Source organism: Phaseolus vulgaris, chromosome 10 (genome assembly GCF_051622355.1).
Source record: "Phaseolus vulgaris cultivar YP4 chromosome 10, ASM5162235v1, whole genome shotgun sequence".
NCBI lineage: Eukaryota > Viridiplantae > Streptophyta > Magnoliopsida > Fabales > Fabaceae > Phaseolus > Phaseolus vulgaris.
Genome location: NC_143507.1, coordinates 2,204,336 through 2,217,616, shown reverse-complemented (window position 1 = coordinate 2,217,616; position 13,281 = coordinate 2,204,336). Strand labels below are relative to the sequence as shown.

General features: G+C 31.0%; 2 protein-coding genes across 5 annotated transcripts; one reads left to right on the top strand and one right to left on the bottom strand.

Annotated features, from left to right (window-relative positions):
• Positions 1-287: 287 nt before the first annotated feature.
• Positions 288-4,643, top strand: PDX2 (pyridoxine biosynthesis 2). Of its 2 annotated transcripts, XM_068622130.2 has the most exons (7): positions 288-562; positions 635-762; positions 2,145-2,232; positions 2,366-2,439; positions 2,785-2,976; positions 4,121-4,218; positions 4,298-4,643. In XM_068622130.2, exons 1-7 carry the CDS (start codon positions 508-510, stop codon positions 4,422-4,424), a joined length of 762 nt encoding a protein of 253 aa, XP_068478231.1. In that variant the 5' UTR covers positions 288-507; the 3' UTR covers positions 4,425-4,643. The 2 variants fall into 2 exon arrangements, with proteins under 2 accessions (XP_068478231.1, XP_090152476.1); XM_090296350.1 differs by having other exon boundaries at positions 378-762.
• Positions 4,644-8,663: 4,020 nt separating this feature from the next.
• Positions 8,664-11,793, bottom strand: HMGB1 (high mobility group B1). 3 transcript variants are annotated; one of them, XM_068621817.1, is made up of 8 exons: positions 11,621-11,793; positions 10,567-10,645; positions 10,234-10,359; positions 10,103-10,160; positions 9,966-10,010; positions 9,632-9,712; positions 9,465-9,542; positions 8,664-8,973 (listed from the first exon to the last, which is right to left on the bottom strand). In XM_068621817.1, exons 2-8 carry the CDS (start codon positions 10,632-10,634, stop codon positions 8,911-8,913), a joined length of 519 nt encoding a protein of 172 aa, XP_068477918.1. In that variant the 5' UTR covers positions 10,635-10,645; positions 11,621-11,793; the 3' UTR covers positions 8,664-8,910. The 3 variants fall into 3 exon arrangements, with proteins under 3 accessions (XP_068477918.1, XP_068477920.1, XP_090152426.1); XM_068621819.2 differs by having other exon boundaries at positions 11,321-11,633; XM_090296300.1 differs by having other exon boundaries at positions 11,571-11,633.
• Positions 11,794-13,281: the final 1,488 nt, after the last annotated feature.

Genomic DNA, 13,281 nt, shown 5'->3' with positions numbered 1-13,281 from the left:
CCAAGTGATGAGATCAATTTGTCGAACAACGCTTTCAAACTCATCTAAGTTTAGAGGCCAAAATATCGAATGATAGACTAGTGACTTTAGTAAAATTTGAAAGATGTAGAAATTATGGACGGATACCGAAATATACAACTTACATGTATAGAAACAAAATATATTAAATCCATATTCAAAATTTTCTTTATTTTTATCTTATTTTTCAAATCCTACTGTTAATTCAAATTTTAGAATTGCCACACTCCTTCATTTTTATTTATTTATTCTTGAAAGAAAAAATAAATACGCTGCAACCATGCTTAGTTTCACGGCGCTAACTAAACCTAAGGTTGTGAACAAGTTGCCAGGGAAAGTTGTGAACACAGTGCACTAACCCAAACGACAGGACCAAAACCAAAACAAAAACAAAAACAAAAGCAAAACTTGTTTCTACAGAACGTTATAATCTGAAAACTTTTCGACTACCTCCGACCGTTGCTACCTCGTTTCTCTACTCTCCGCCACATGGCCGTCGTTGGCGTTCTCGCGCTACAAGGATCGTTCAACGAGCACATAGCTGGCACGTTCATCTTCCATTTCATTTTTCATTTATTCAGTGTTTTGGTCTCATCTTCGTTCTCTTGTGTTGCAGCTCTTAGAAGGTTAGGGGTGAAAGGTGTGGAGATTCGAAAGCCGGAGCAGCTTCGCACCGTTACATCCCTCATCATCCCCGGTGGAGAAAGCACCACCATGGCTAAGCTCGCTGAGTATCATAACTTGGTCTCTTTCGATACCAGTTTTTTAATTTCTAGGTTAAATTATTCGCTTGGTCCTACTTTTGCCTTTGTTTTAAGTAATTTTAGTCTCTATACCACAAAAAACTTTGAGTTTAGTCCTTATAGGTCACAATTAAGTTTGGTCTCTGATGTTCATGTCATAGAAGAATTTGAAATGTTGTAAAACTGTTTAAAAACTTTCTGGTGGGGATGATAAAATGCTAAAAGACTGTTTTGTTACTAAAGCTTATTCCGACCTCAAGTAGAGATAACATGACAAGGGTCGATCACCATATCCGAGGAGGTCGGTGCTCCGGTTTTTTCTTTAAAAGGCGCCTGGTGGATTAAGGGTTAAGGGAGGAAGGTGTATTTCAACTGGCTTGACCTCGCCCTTAGCGATGTTGGACTATATTTGACGATACCGGAACAAAGCTAAAACTTAGTTTCCTTGTATAGGGATAAAAACTTGACGGGGAAAACTATAACAAGTGAACAGTTTAACCTTGCTTTTATGTATCTATCTGTATGTGTTCTTTTAAATGGAATTTAATTGGGCAAATTTTTATGTTTCTCTTGTAATGTGATGGTCTAACTATTTATTCATTTGGTCCTATACTTGTGGTCATTTTACATTTTACGACGAGGAAAGAGTTTATTAGAATCTTACGATTCGATACATTTTGGCTACCTACTGTTTCGTATCACAATATGAACCTGAAATGAATTGTATCTTATGATACATGAATGAATCTATGTAATTTGTAATCATCGATACGATTCACCCGCTTAAGATATTTCTACTTTTTCACCTTTTATGATTTTTTTTTAAATAAAAGGTCACTTGGACGTAAATTTTTTAAAAGAAAAGGAATTTGAAAGAGCATTTTTTTGAACTTCACGAATTTGATTATACCACCATGTTGTAAAACTCTGACAACCTTTTTGGTGATGATAAACTGCGACAAAATCAAGGATTTTCAAATTGTATTCACTTCTGCATTTTAATTTTGTTTTCTGTAGTTGTCATGAGTCCTTGCTATCATGCTTGTGGTACAGTTTCTTGTTCATGTAGGTATGTGGTTTATTCCTTTTAAGTTATTATTGCAAGACTTGCTTCAAAGAGAATCTAGTATCTAGCCCGGTGCAGTGAATTGGGTATTGTTTGTAAGGTTATTGAGAGTTTTGTAACTTTGGTATGGGTAAAGGTGAGAGACAAAGGAAAACGATGTAAAGGGAACCAGATTTTGTGTTTTTGTGACTATGAATGAGTGGATTTTAGATAGTGCACTGAACTTTATACACTCTACTGTTGTAAACTTTATGCTCTTGGAAGCAAGTGGTGATTCTGGTGTTGGTGATTTATGTTGAATGTTTTGATTTTTTCAGTTTCCTGCCTTGAGAGAGTTTGTAAAATTGGGAAAGCCTGTTTGGGGAACCTGTGCAGGGCTTATATTCTTGGCAAATAAAGCTATAGGTTTATTTCTTTCTTCTCCTTTCTTCCCTTGTGTTGAATTTTAGACAATATCAGTTATCATAGTTTTAATTTTTTTTCTCACATGAAAAATAGGTAGTGGTTTAAAAAATTCAAATGGCAAACATAATTTCAGGACAGAAGACTGGTGGACAAGATTTGGTTGGTGGACTTGATTGTACAGTGCATAGAAATTTCTTTGGTAGCCAGGTATTGCAAGCAGAACACATTTTAAGATATATTATGTATTCCTTCCTTCCTTCCCTGTTCTACTTGTTTCCTTCTTGAGTCAAGTTTCTTATTAACTTGAAGCATCAAAATCTAAAATAATTGCAATGTTCAGATTTTTGTTAGTTTTTTTTGCAAAATCAACTTCTCTTGTTTTAAATTTTTTAGCATTTGTGCCATTATAATTGTTAAAGATTCATGTAATACAATATGTGATGCACAAACTAAATGAATTAGTGAAGAGATAATATGTATGGCTTGAAAAACAAATTCTTTTTTGCACTTAAATAATCTTATCACATTTAACCAAAATACATGTTTGTTTAGATTCAAAGCTTTGAGGCAGAGCTTTCAGTGCCACAGCTTGCCTCCCAGGAAGGTGGTCCTGAAACATTTCGTGGAGTTTTTATTCGTGCACCTGCAATTCTTGAAGCAGGGCCAGAAGTTCAAGTGCTGGCTGATTATCCCGTATCTTCTGACAGATTGTTAAGTTTTGATTCCCCTACTGGAGACAAAACGGTTAGTTATTCATCATTTTTGTCAATTCTACGTTTTGGTTGTTAGTTGTTTTTTATTCCAGATCCGTTAGAATTTCAAAGGTGCATATATATCATGGATAGAATAGCATAAGAAATTCAAGAATTAGCAAAGATCAAATAGACATTGTTGATAGTTTATATTTGGGACTTCGTTTAGTGATGTTATTGGCAGGATTTTGAAGGGTAAACTAAAAGAAGAAAGTAGATAAATGAGAGGAAATCATTGATAGATTATAGATATAAATATAAGTATACAAGTATTCAATTCTTTTGAGTTTGGAACACTATTATTCAATGATCCTGATCTCCTTGTATTTCCTTGTTTTGTATGCTTATTCTCCTTGGAACAGTTTCCTTCTTTTGTGAAAACTGCTCATAACAATGTTCCTTATCGGATACTTAATTTCCAACCCAATATGTTGGTATCATTAGGTTTCTATACTAATATGTAAATGCAGATTGATCATTACCTTTCAGCATTGTATATTAATACTGATCCATATTTTATCAATAAAAAAAATGAATGTCATCATAAACTGCTAGCTGAGTGACATTTGCAACATGCATAAGGTGGCTATAATTTTGAATTTTGAGGTTGAAGTATAGAAACTTTTTGCTGCCAACTGGTGTGGTATGCATAGCATGCTGCTGAAGTGTTTGCTCTGGCTATGCTGCTTTCAAGGAAATGCTCCTTGGGTGATTAGTTTCCTTAAAGAAGAATTAGCTAAGTCTGTATTTCCCTATTTAGTTTATGTTGTAGTTTTATTTCACAATCTTATGGGAGTGTTTTGCAGATATTTGTCTTTAGATTCTATCGTTTAACTCGTTTGTTGTAATGTATGGTTTCAAAACCACTCAGCAATTGAAAAAGAAATGGTCTAACAATATGACTTTATTGAACATTTACACAATCTCTAGTTCTTTGCTTGACAAGATTGATATTTCTGCTAATCTCAAACAATGTTTCATATTATAACCTAACAGCTCTTATTTTCCTTAAAGTAGTTTAATACTAACACTGTCTTCCAATTGCCACTGGAAATTAATCAACTTTGTCATAATTAATGTCTTGGTCTTTTTCCCCCATTGAGTACCTGGTTACATTGTAGTTTTGGACATGACAGGAGAATGCTGAGGAAGAAAGCAAGGTTATAGTTGCTGTGAGACAAGGGAACATACTTGGGACTGCTTTCCATCCTGAATTGACAGCTGATACTAGATGGTAGATATAAGTTGTTTTTGGCTTTTGATTTTTTTTTACCATTGAGTTGTAAGCAGTTTCTAATGATTTAATTTTTCAGGCATAGTTATTTTGTGAAAATGTCAACAGAGGCTGGAGAAGAGGCCACCTTAAGTAGCCTTGTTCCTGCACAAGTCAGCACAAGCCAGTATCAACTGACCCGCAGTGACCTTCCCATCTTTCAATAGGACAATACTCACCAAGCTGAACAATTGTGGTTGTTCATTTTTATAAATTTAATTTCTTGAATTTGATGAGATGATTGTTGGATCTTTAGAAGATAGTTAGCTACAACATAGTATTTATTTTTCTTCTTCCTTTCTACCATTTCAGACAAACAGTATCATATTATGTAGACTTGGTGTTTTCTCTTATGTATCATCTATCTATTAAATATCATTCTAGCATCTTCTCTTGGTTGATCATGAGTAGCTATTACCAACTTTTGTCATTGCCAGTTTCTCCGTAATCCAAACCCTGTTGGGTTCAGCTTATGAAATTTGGATATAAATTAGTTGTTCTTTTCCTTTTCTTTAGGCATGTACAATATTGAGTTCTGGTCGTTGTTAATGCCACCCTATGTGTTGCTAAGTATACAACACAGTTTATTTATTTATTTTTATGAAAATATCTTACACATAACATATGTTTCCCTTCATCACACAAAATGGAAACTTATTTATGTTATGCATGGGTGTGAGATCTTGATACAAATCAAAAAGATATTTATGTGTGTGATGACCAAGGTAGTCAACATCAAGATCTTACTTAGGATCGGAAAGATAAATATGAATTGTAAATCGGAAGATTGTAATAGAAAGAAACTCTAATATCAACTACCTTATCTGTTGTTGCCACACCACACCCACCTTTCAACCACCGTGTCGCACGCCTTCGCGACAGTGTAATTGTTGTCGTGCCGCCACGATGATGTAAGAAGTGATGCATATGACGATTTTCAACATCGTGAAACTCGACGATCTCACGTGAGTTGTGATTTGCAACGCTAATCCCTCGCTATCTGCCAGAATCTTATTATTATGGTGATTCCAAATCGGAACCATGACTATATATTGTAAAATTGTACGATCTTACGATGCAACTCAAGATTTTGACTACCATGGTGATGACTTCTAAATAATTTAAAAACATATATATGAATAAATCTAAGTATTTATCTTAAACTAATACAAAATCAAATTAATGGCAATAACGAGTTTCACTTGTGTATAATTTTTATGGTAGAGTGAAAGTAGTGATTGTATCATCAGTGAAGATGGTTTGTTGGTTATGAGTGATAATATATCTTCGTTGTCTTGAAGTTTCAAAGATTCATACTTAGACCTAATTTTCTCAATGATTATAATTTTTGTGTTATGTTAGTTGTAAGATCATCATTGTAAGCAATTTGTTATGTTAATTAGTTGTCATTGTGTTCTTCTAACTAACATGTAACCATTTTTAATCCTGAATAAGGATGATATATACTCCATGTCATTTACATTGAGTTGCAATGAAATATCATTTTATAAAGCTTAATAAAAAACAAGACAATTTTATTCATATTTATCTTATTTTGTGTGTTCTTTGTTCTTCGTCTCTCGTTGGTATGATTTGAAATCAATATTTCATTTTCGTTGTTCTTTGGACTCATTTTTGCACTAAGTGCAAAAGAAACTAGTATCAAAGCCAATTTTGATTTCATTTTGCATTTGTGATTAGTTTTTGTAAGAATATGAGTATTTCATCTGAGATCGAGACGTCCAATGGGAAAAACATTTTTTAGATATGGAAAATCAAGATGAAAGTTTGCTCAAGGAGCAACAAATGTGGACACCACTTTCCATAAGCACATGAAGTTCTGGAAAAAAAATTGGGAGAAAAAGACTGATTCAATAATCCTTATGTTGTTGTTACGCGATGTTCTTTACAAGGTTGTGAATAACATTGTGGCAAAGTTAAAGAAGTTGTTCATGACAAAGTCCATTTTTTTTTGTTGAAGAGGAGGTTGTTTGAGTTTCGTCTTAAGAAAATACACTATTTCAGACTCAATTTAATCTTAATGGAACTTTAAAACATTGATGTCAAGGTAGAAGATAGAGATGTAACAATGATTATGCTTGTCTATCTCCATAATCCTAGAAGAACTTGGTAAGAATAATAATATTGACAATTATGGATATTATATACAAAAATTTAATTAACTCAAATTTAAAAAAAATATATTATTCAAAATATATTTAAATGGCAAGGATAAATTTATAAACTTATATTTTACAACTTTAAAATAATTTTTAATTTCTCTCAACCATCACATCACATCACTCACAAACTTCAATAAATCATTTTCAAAAATTCATCATAACATCATGAATCTAAACAACCTCACATCCTTTCAAATCCTCACACATCCACTCCCTCAAATCTCCACAAATTCCCTCCCCAATCAAACACACCCTAAGCCTCTGTTTGTTTCTGCCTATTTACTGTACACGAAGAAAGAAAGGCATGGATTATTTATGTTTGTTTCTATTAATTACCGAGTATTTGTGAGCGAAGAAAGGCACGAAAATAACTTTTTTATCTTCACTTGTGCCTGAAGATATACGAAGAAAGCCACATAGACAGTGTTAATTACCCATATTATCCTTGATGTTATAAATTTATTTAATAATATTAATAATAATAATAATAATAATTAATTATAATAATAAATATAATTATTTATAATAAAAGATAATTATATAATAATAGTATTATGAAAATATTTTTATATATATTTATAAAATCTTAATTAACTAAAATTTATATATAAAAAAATCTTATATTTTATTATTTAAATATTTTTTAAAGAAAGGGTAAATTTGTAAACTTCTATTTTACACATTTAAAAAAAATAAAAAACTTCTTACAACTATCATATCACTCACAGACTTCAATAAACTTTCTTCACAAATCCACTCTAAATATCCTAATCCAAAAAACCTCACTTTCTTTACACTTTCCTCTCAAATCACTCCAAATCCACTCTCTCAAATCCTCTCCTCAATCTAAACACACCCTAAAACTCACTTTAATTTTACATTTTTAATAAATACTTTAATTTAATAAGTTTGAAATAAAAGAAAGAAATTTAACATTTGAATCTTTTGTTTTTTTTTTAATAAACATTAGATAATTATTGGCGTTTCAAAATCCCATTCCCAAAGGTCAAACGCGTCTTTAAGAACAACTTTCTCATCAAATATTAAAGTGTTACTATTTAATCATAAAAACGTAGGAGGATGAAATGTAGTCCTTTGATATACTTAATGGCACCATCTATTGTTTATTACAAAATTTGTTGCTACCTTTCTTAATAAGCACTCTCATTTTCAACATTACGCAATTGCAAAATAACTTATTTAAAGCCATCAAAAGCACTACCACAAAACTCATTAAATTATAACTACCTATTCAATCAACACTTATTGCTTCGGCATCCATTACTCTAAATTAGGGTTGTTTGGTATTTCTAAATAGCCAATTTTCATTTTATGTGTACATTCATTTAATCTCACACATTATTCAAATCAAGAATTAACTATACTTTTGGTATCTCTACTTTCTCAAGTTCATTTTTGGAAAATCTACTTCTTTTAGTTTTCAAATTAAACAAAGGTAACCCTCTTGTTAATCTAAAATCTAAAAAAATCTTACTTTCCACTCAGTGAATATAAAGTAATTTTCAAACTTAACAAAACAAAATCAGTGAAAATTTACTATCTTTGAAAGGAATTTAGTAAGTCGTTTGACAAAGCAACTTTCATGAAAATTAATACTAGTATGAATTGTTATTCTTATATTTTTCTACTATTTTTAGTCATTTAAAACAAGTGGAATTTTTTTTAATCCCCAATTTTATTTAAATTTTGAAAACTGTTTTTATTGCTAATAATTGTTTAAAGGTATATAAATAATATTTAATTTTAAAATTTTTGATTTTTTTTAAAGATATATCACTTGACATGAAATCACAAACACTAATTGATATAGTATGAAATTGCCATATTCTAAAACCATTAAAGTTCTTGAGTATCAAATATCAAAACCAAAATTCAGTTTGTGTGATAAAAATTAAAATAGAAAAACACTTTCAAGGGTTAGAAATCAAAATAGATACTAAAAGCATTTAAATCTTTTCATAGTTCCACTCACCTCATGTTTCATCAAAATTTTGCTAAAACATAGTAATGACCTGGAATCAATCAATTATGCAGGTGTGACAACAAATTGATAAGTCATTCCATTTTCTGAGTGACATTAGCTCATTGCACTGATGAACAATCGCAATGAGATGAAAATGACAAAAGTTTTCTCATATATGTAGTGAAAGATTGATCAGAAAAACGATGATTATGTTTATACTAATTTATTATGTCAATGCATTGAAGAGAAAGAACTTAACATTACTTAAAGCAACCCATGTAAGGCTACAATGCACAGAGTAATTTAGGTACGATAGCTAAGTGAGGGAAGCTCAAGTAGCTGGCAATATATGGAGCCAACAAAAGAAGAGATTCTTTTCTACCGACATCAAACATAAAAAAAAAGTGGCCTAGTATGCACAGTCAGAATAGATAATAGCCACCCTCACCAACAAAACATCATAAACCAAGGTTTTAAACATTCATCTCAGTCATCATCCTCATCTTCCTCATCATCATCATCCTCTTCCTCATCCTCCTCTTGATGGTCCTGTATAAATATGAAAACAATGAGTCAAAGCAATACAAATCTTTCTTTTCCTTCAGTGAAAAATTCAAAAGAAGCAGCAATAGCTTTTAAGCTATGTGCCCCTATACATATGGAACCCCACATCTCAAGTAGATAAATCAAAAAGGTACCATCCACGTTTTGAAGTCCATATTTGACAAACTTCTCTTGGTAAGTCAAAAGGGTTAGTAAGTTGGGTAATAATTAAATTAAGAGCGTTTGCAAAACCATTCAAATTCCATTGAACATGAATCCAATTATCAGTCACATTTAGTTTCTTGGAACGTGAAAACAAATAAAAGCTAAATCCACTACATTTACTGCTTCACCAAAACTTTTTATTTCTCATGTTCACCCTCTAGAACTAAAATCTTGAAACAAAAAGCAACTCTGTTTGCAGAAATTATAGATAATATTCGTTAAGTGCAACCTCCTTATCATGCTCAGTTCAAGAAAATATACAGAATATATACCTCTGCACTGGCTTCATCATCTTCATCATTCACTTCAGATTTGGACTTGTCTGATTCATCATCATCTGCGGAGCTTGCCTGTAACCATTATAGAAAACAAAGTATATAAACAAGACAGACAATTAGAAACACCACACAAAACAGAACAACCAGCACAAGTTATTTACCTGCTTTTTATCATAAGCTTTCATAAGTTTTTCATACTCGACTTTCCTTTTTGCTGCCTTGGCTTCATATGGAGCTTTTTCCTTTTCATTCAAAAGAGAGGAGTCAAAATTAATTATTAAAATAAATCCCTTTTTCAATGGAATGAGTTCATTTGGTACATGTGTATTGATGTACTGGAATTCAATTGAAGCAACATTAGCTTACAAATAATAAACTATATATACTTAAACACAAACTTGTATCTGAATGCATCTAAAATCACGACAAAGAAGCGTAAATCCATATAAATAAAAGCAAAAATGTGTATTATCTATAAAAAATTGAACAGCTTACAGCACTGGATAGGGATTTCCATTTCTCTCCTCCAGCTTTCCCAACCTTCAATTAAAGAGTGTAGCAAAAAATTCAGATGTTTATTCAGAAAAGGGTACATCATAATTGAAGGTGAAGCAATTTAACAAGCTACTTACAGCAGACACAGCCTTCACATTAGGATTCTCAGCCTTAAAGGTCTTCCTGAACTCCTCACTATCACAGACCAGGAATGATCAGAATATTTTCTTAGGAATACGAAAAAGATAGTGTAAAGACAGATACAAACAGGAACACGAAGAAAGCACTGGGTGGTCTTTTAGGCTTGTTGGGGTCTTTCTTGGCCTTCTCCTTCTTTGCCTTTGGTGCACTGCCCTTGTCAGGCTTACTAGGAGCCTTCCTCTTTCCAATCTTTCTGAAAACAGTAGAAAAATATGTTCCATCACTACATTATTCCTGTCAAAGCTGGACGAACCATCAAGTATGTATAATCCGACATTAATAAACTGTTTAAAAATAAATAAATGCCTCACAAAGCCAACACTCTGACAAGGAGATACATAGTTATATGAAAAAATCATAATGCCACAAATAATTTCGCCGTGATGATACACAAACTAACCTGTCATCAACAGGCTTCAGTGCTTCTTTTGAGACCTTTGCTGCTCCCTTGCCCTTGGCATTCTTCATTGTTTAAGTTCCTGTACCACCACAATCTCCAGTAATCAAATAAGGTAATTATAATATTCTCAATAAAAAGGGACAAGAGATAGATAGAACTTCAAGAAGTTGAATAAAAAAATTTGCTCAACACATAAATCAGGATCCCACAAAAATCAGAGTAAATAAATACAACCTATAATGGAATAACTGATGCTGATAAAATGTTAAGTATCTACCACCATATACAAGTTCATTGTGTTTGAGCTTTTGTGGCGACAACATAATTTCACAAACCGCTGCCATGCACTATAGGTTAACTCATAAAAATCATATATTTATTGTAACAAGATCAGAATTCACACAAGAACTATAGAGTCAAAATGATGTTGATCAAATGTTACATATTTACCTAGTAGTCCACCCTAGAGAAACTAGTGTATGAGTTTCTGTAGAAACAAAAAAATTAACACACATGCAAATGAAATTGGCTTTTCCTTCTGATTTCAGAGATCAAAAACCAAAGTGAATCATCAAAAAAACAATATAACAATCATCAAAATAGAAGCACATGCAAGATCCTTAGCGCATGTATTATAATAGTACATGATTTTCTTCCTGTGACATGCTTTGAGATGCTTTGAGGCCACAATTAACAAAATTTAAACAAATACATACAACGAAAAATATTGAAAAAGCCTAAAAACAGCTAATACCCTTTTGACTCTGTTCATGCAATATTCTCCCCTGACTCACCCTTTATTTTCAAACTCCTCAAAAAATCACAAACCACAACAGAAGACACAAAAAAAAACACATGCAAAGTTTGAACTTTGCAAATCTTCCAACCAGAAATTGAAGCCAAGAAATTCAACCCCTAAATAAAATAAGGGAAAAAAGAAGAAGAAGATATTATTGAAGAAGACGAATACTTTGAAAAGGGGTAAGCGTAACAGAGGAACTTACACGCGAAACAGAACAAAACAGAGAACAGAGAATCAAAGCTAAGACAGTACCACTAGCAAAAGCAGAGAGATAGCGGCTCTTGGAAACTAAAGAAGAGGGTACGAATGAATTGATCACAGTAACCGAATCAACCGGTTAAGTTTTGGAGACTTTGGTGTCTTGCCTCCACACGACTCTACCCGAGAATTGGCTTTCACCTGCTACACCCGGTATTCCACTCGACAATGATATTATGCTTATTTTAAATATTTAATGATTGTTATTGCTTTTCAATAATTACCAATTAAATAATTTTGTAAGCTTTACTCGTGATTATTTTATATCATAATTGACCGAAATTTTTCTATAAAAAGTCACCTAGGTGTTAAATTTGGGCCATAATCACTATATTTGATGGGATAGTGTGTGAATTACACTAAATATATTTTGAGGGATAAAAAAAATTGATTTCAAAACCAAAATTGATCTAATATAAAAATATTTAAATTAAATTACTCTCATTTCTATTTCATTTAATTAGATTAGTCTTAATTCTTTGAAATAGTATTATATCAAAACTTGATAATTTATATTATTAAGTAAAAAGAATGTTTTTATTTATTATTATTTTAAAAGTTTATTACTGATGTGACTTCACATCCAGATATAGATTCTATTTCTTTCAAAATTCTGTCAATTATTTTATTTTATTCTAATTTATTTTCAATTATGTGCTTTTTAAGGAAAAACAATCATCATTGTGATAATGTTTACATATATTTTAATTAACATCATATCATATTCAAATTAACAAATCTTATATGATATAAGTTTAGTATATGAATACATAATTGGTAATTTAAATATATATATATATATATATATATATATTATCATTATAATGTAAAAGACTATATTAGTATATGTAAAAATTAAGAGAAATTTTCTCCATTTATACTTTTTACAAATGAAATAGGATGAATTACTTTTATTTCTTTGAGGACAACAGTGAAGTAATGGAAGACTTGAACCAATTTTTTGTTTTATTTTTTCACTTCTACTTAAAATTTTACACCTTAAATAGTTATATTATTTAATTCACTATATTATATAATATTGTACATTGCTTGATTTCTTCCTGATTTGATTATAAGCCTTTTAGATCTTGTTTTACCTGGGTGAAGTTCTAGAATTAATTTTCATTCTTTTGTTAAGTAATGTGTGAATAAAATTGGATTAAAATACATTATTCATAAAATTTCTCAAAGATTATAAAAATGTTATTAGAAGAAATTGTATGTTAGCACAGTTTAAAAAAAATAACATTTATTATCTAGTTAATTATTATTTCTATTAATTATTATCATATATTCTATTTTATTTCTTATTATTTTTATTAAATTAGACAAATGAATTAAATAAATAGTACATAGATGTATGCAAATTTGTGCATATGAGTACCTAGAATTTTTTATTAATAGGTATAGTCTACCTATATATCGTTTTTGTTAACATATGAGTTTTGGTTTAGTATCCTCATATTTTTGTATTTTTTTTTTAATAATCATTTGTCATTTTTTTCATGTGATGACAAATGATTATTGTTACTTGAAGTGTCAGTCTAGTTAAAATGTCAAGTAGCATAGTGATGCCTAATATAATTTTTTTTTATAAAAAATAAAAAAAATTTAATGACATGCAATGGACATCAATGACTTCATCCAAGGATGGT

Coding starts and splice junctions, on each gene's coding strand:
- PDX2 (XM_090296350.1), top strand. CDS start 508: ATGGCCGTCGTTGGCGTTCTCGCGCTACAAGGATCGTTCAACGAGCAC. Junction 763..2,144: donor TCGCTGAGTATCATAACTTG/GTCTCTTTCGAT, acceptor TGATTTTTTCAG/TTTCCTGCCTTGAGAGAGTT. Junction 2,440..2,784: donor GAAATTTCTTTGGTAGCCAG/GTATTGCAAGCA, acceptor ATGTTTGTTTAG/ATTCAAAGCTTTGAGGCAGA.
- HMGB1 (XM_068621817.1), bottom strand. CDS start 10,634: ATGAAGAATGCCAAGGGCAAGGGAGCAGCAAAGGTCTCAAAAGAAGCA. Junction 10,161..10,233: donor AGTGCTTTCTTCGTGTTCCT/GTTTGTATCTGT, acceptor GGTCTGTGATAG/TGAGGAGTTCAGGAAGACCT. Junction 9,713..9,965: donor GGAAATCCCTATCCAGTGCT/GTAAGCTGTTCA, acceptor TTGAATGAAAAG/GAAAAAGCTCCATATGAAGC.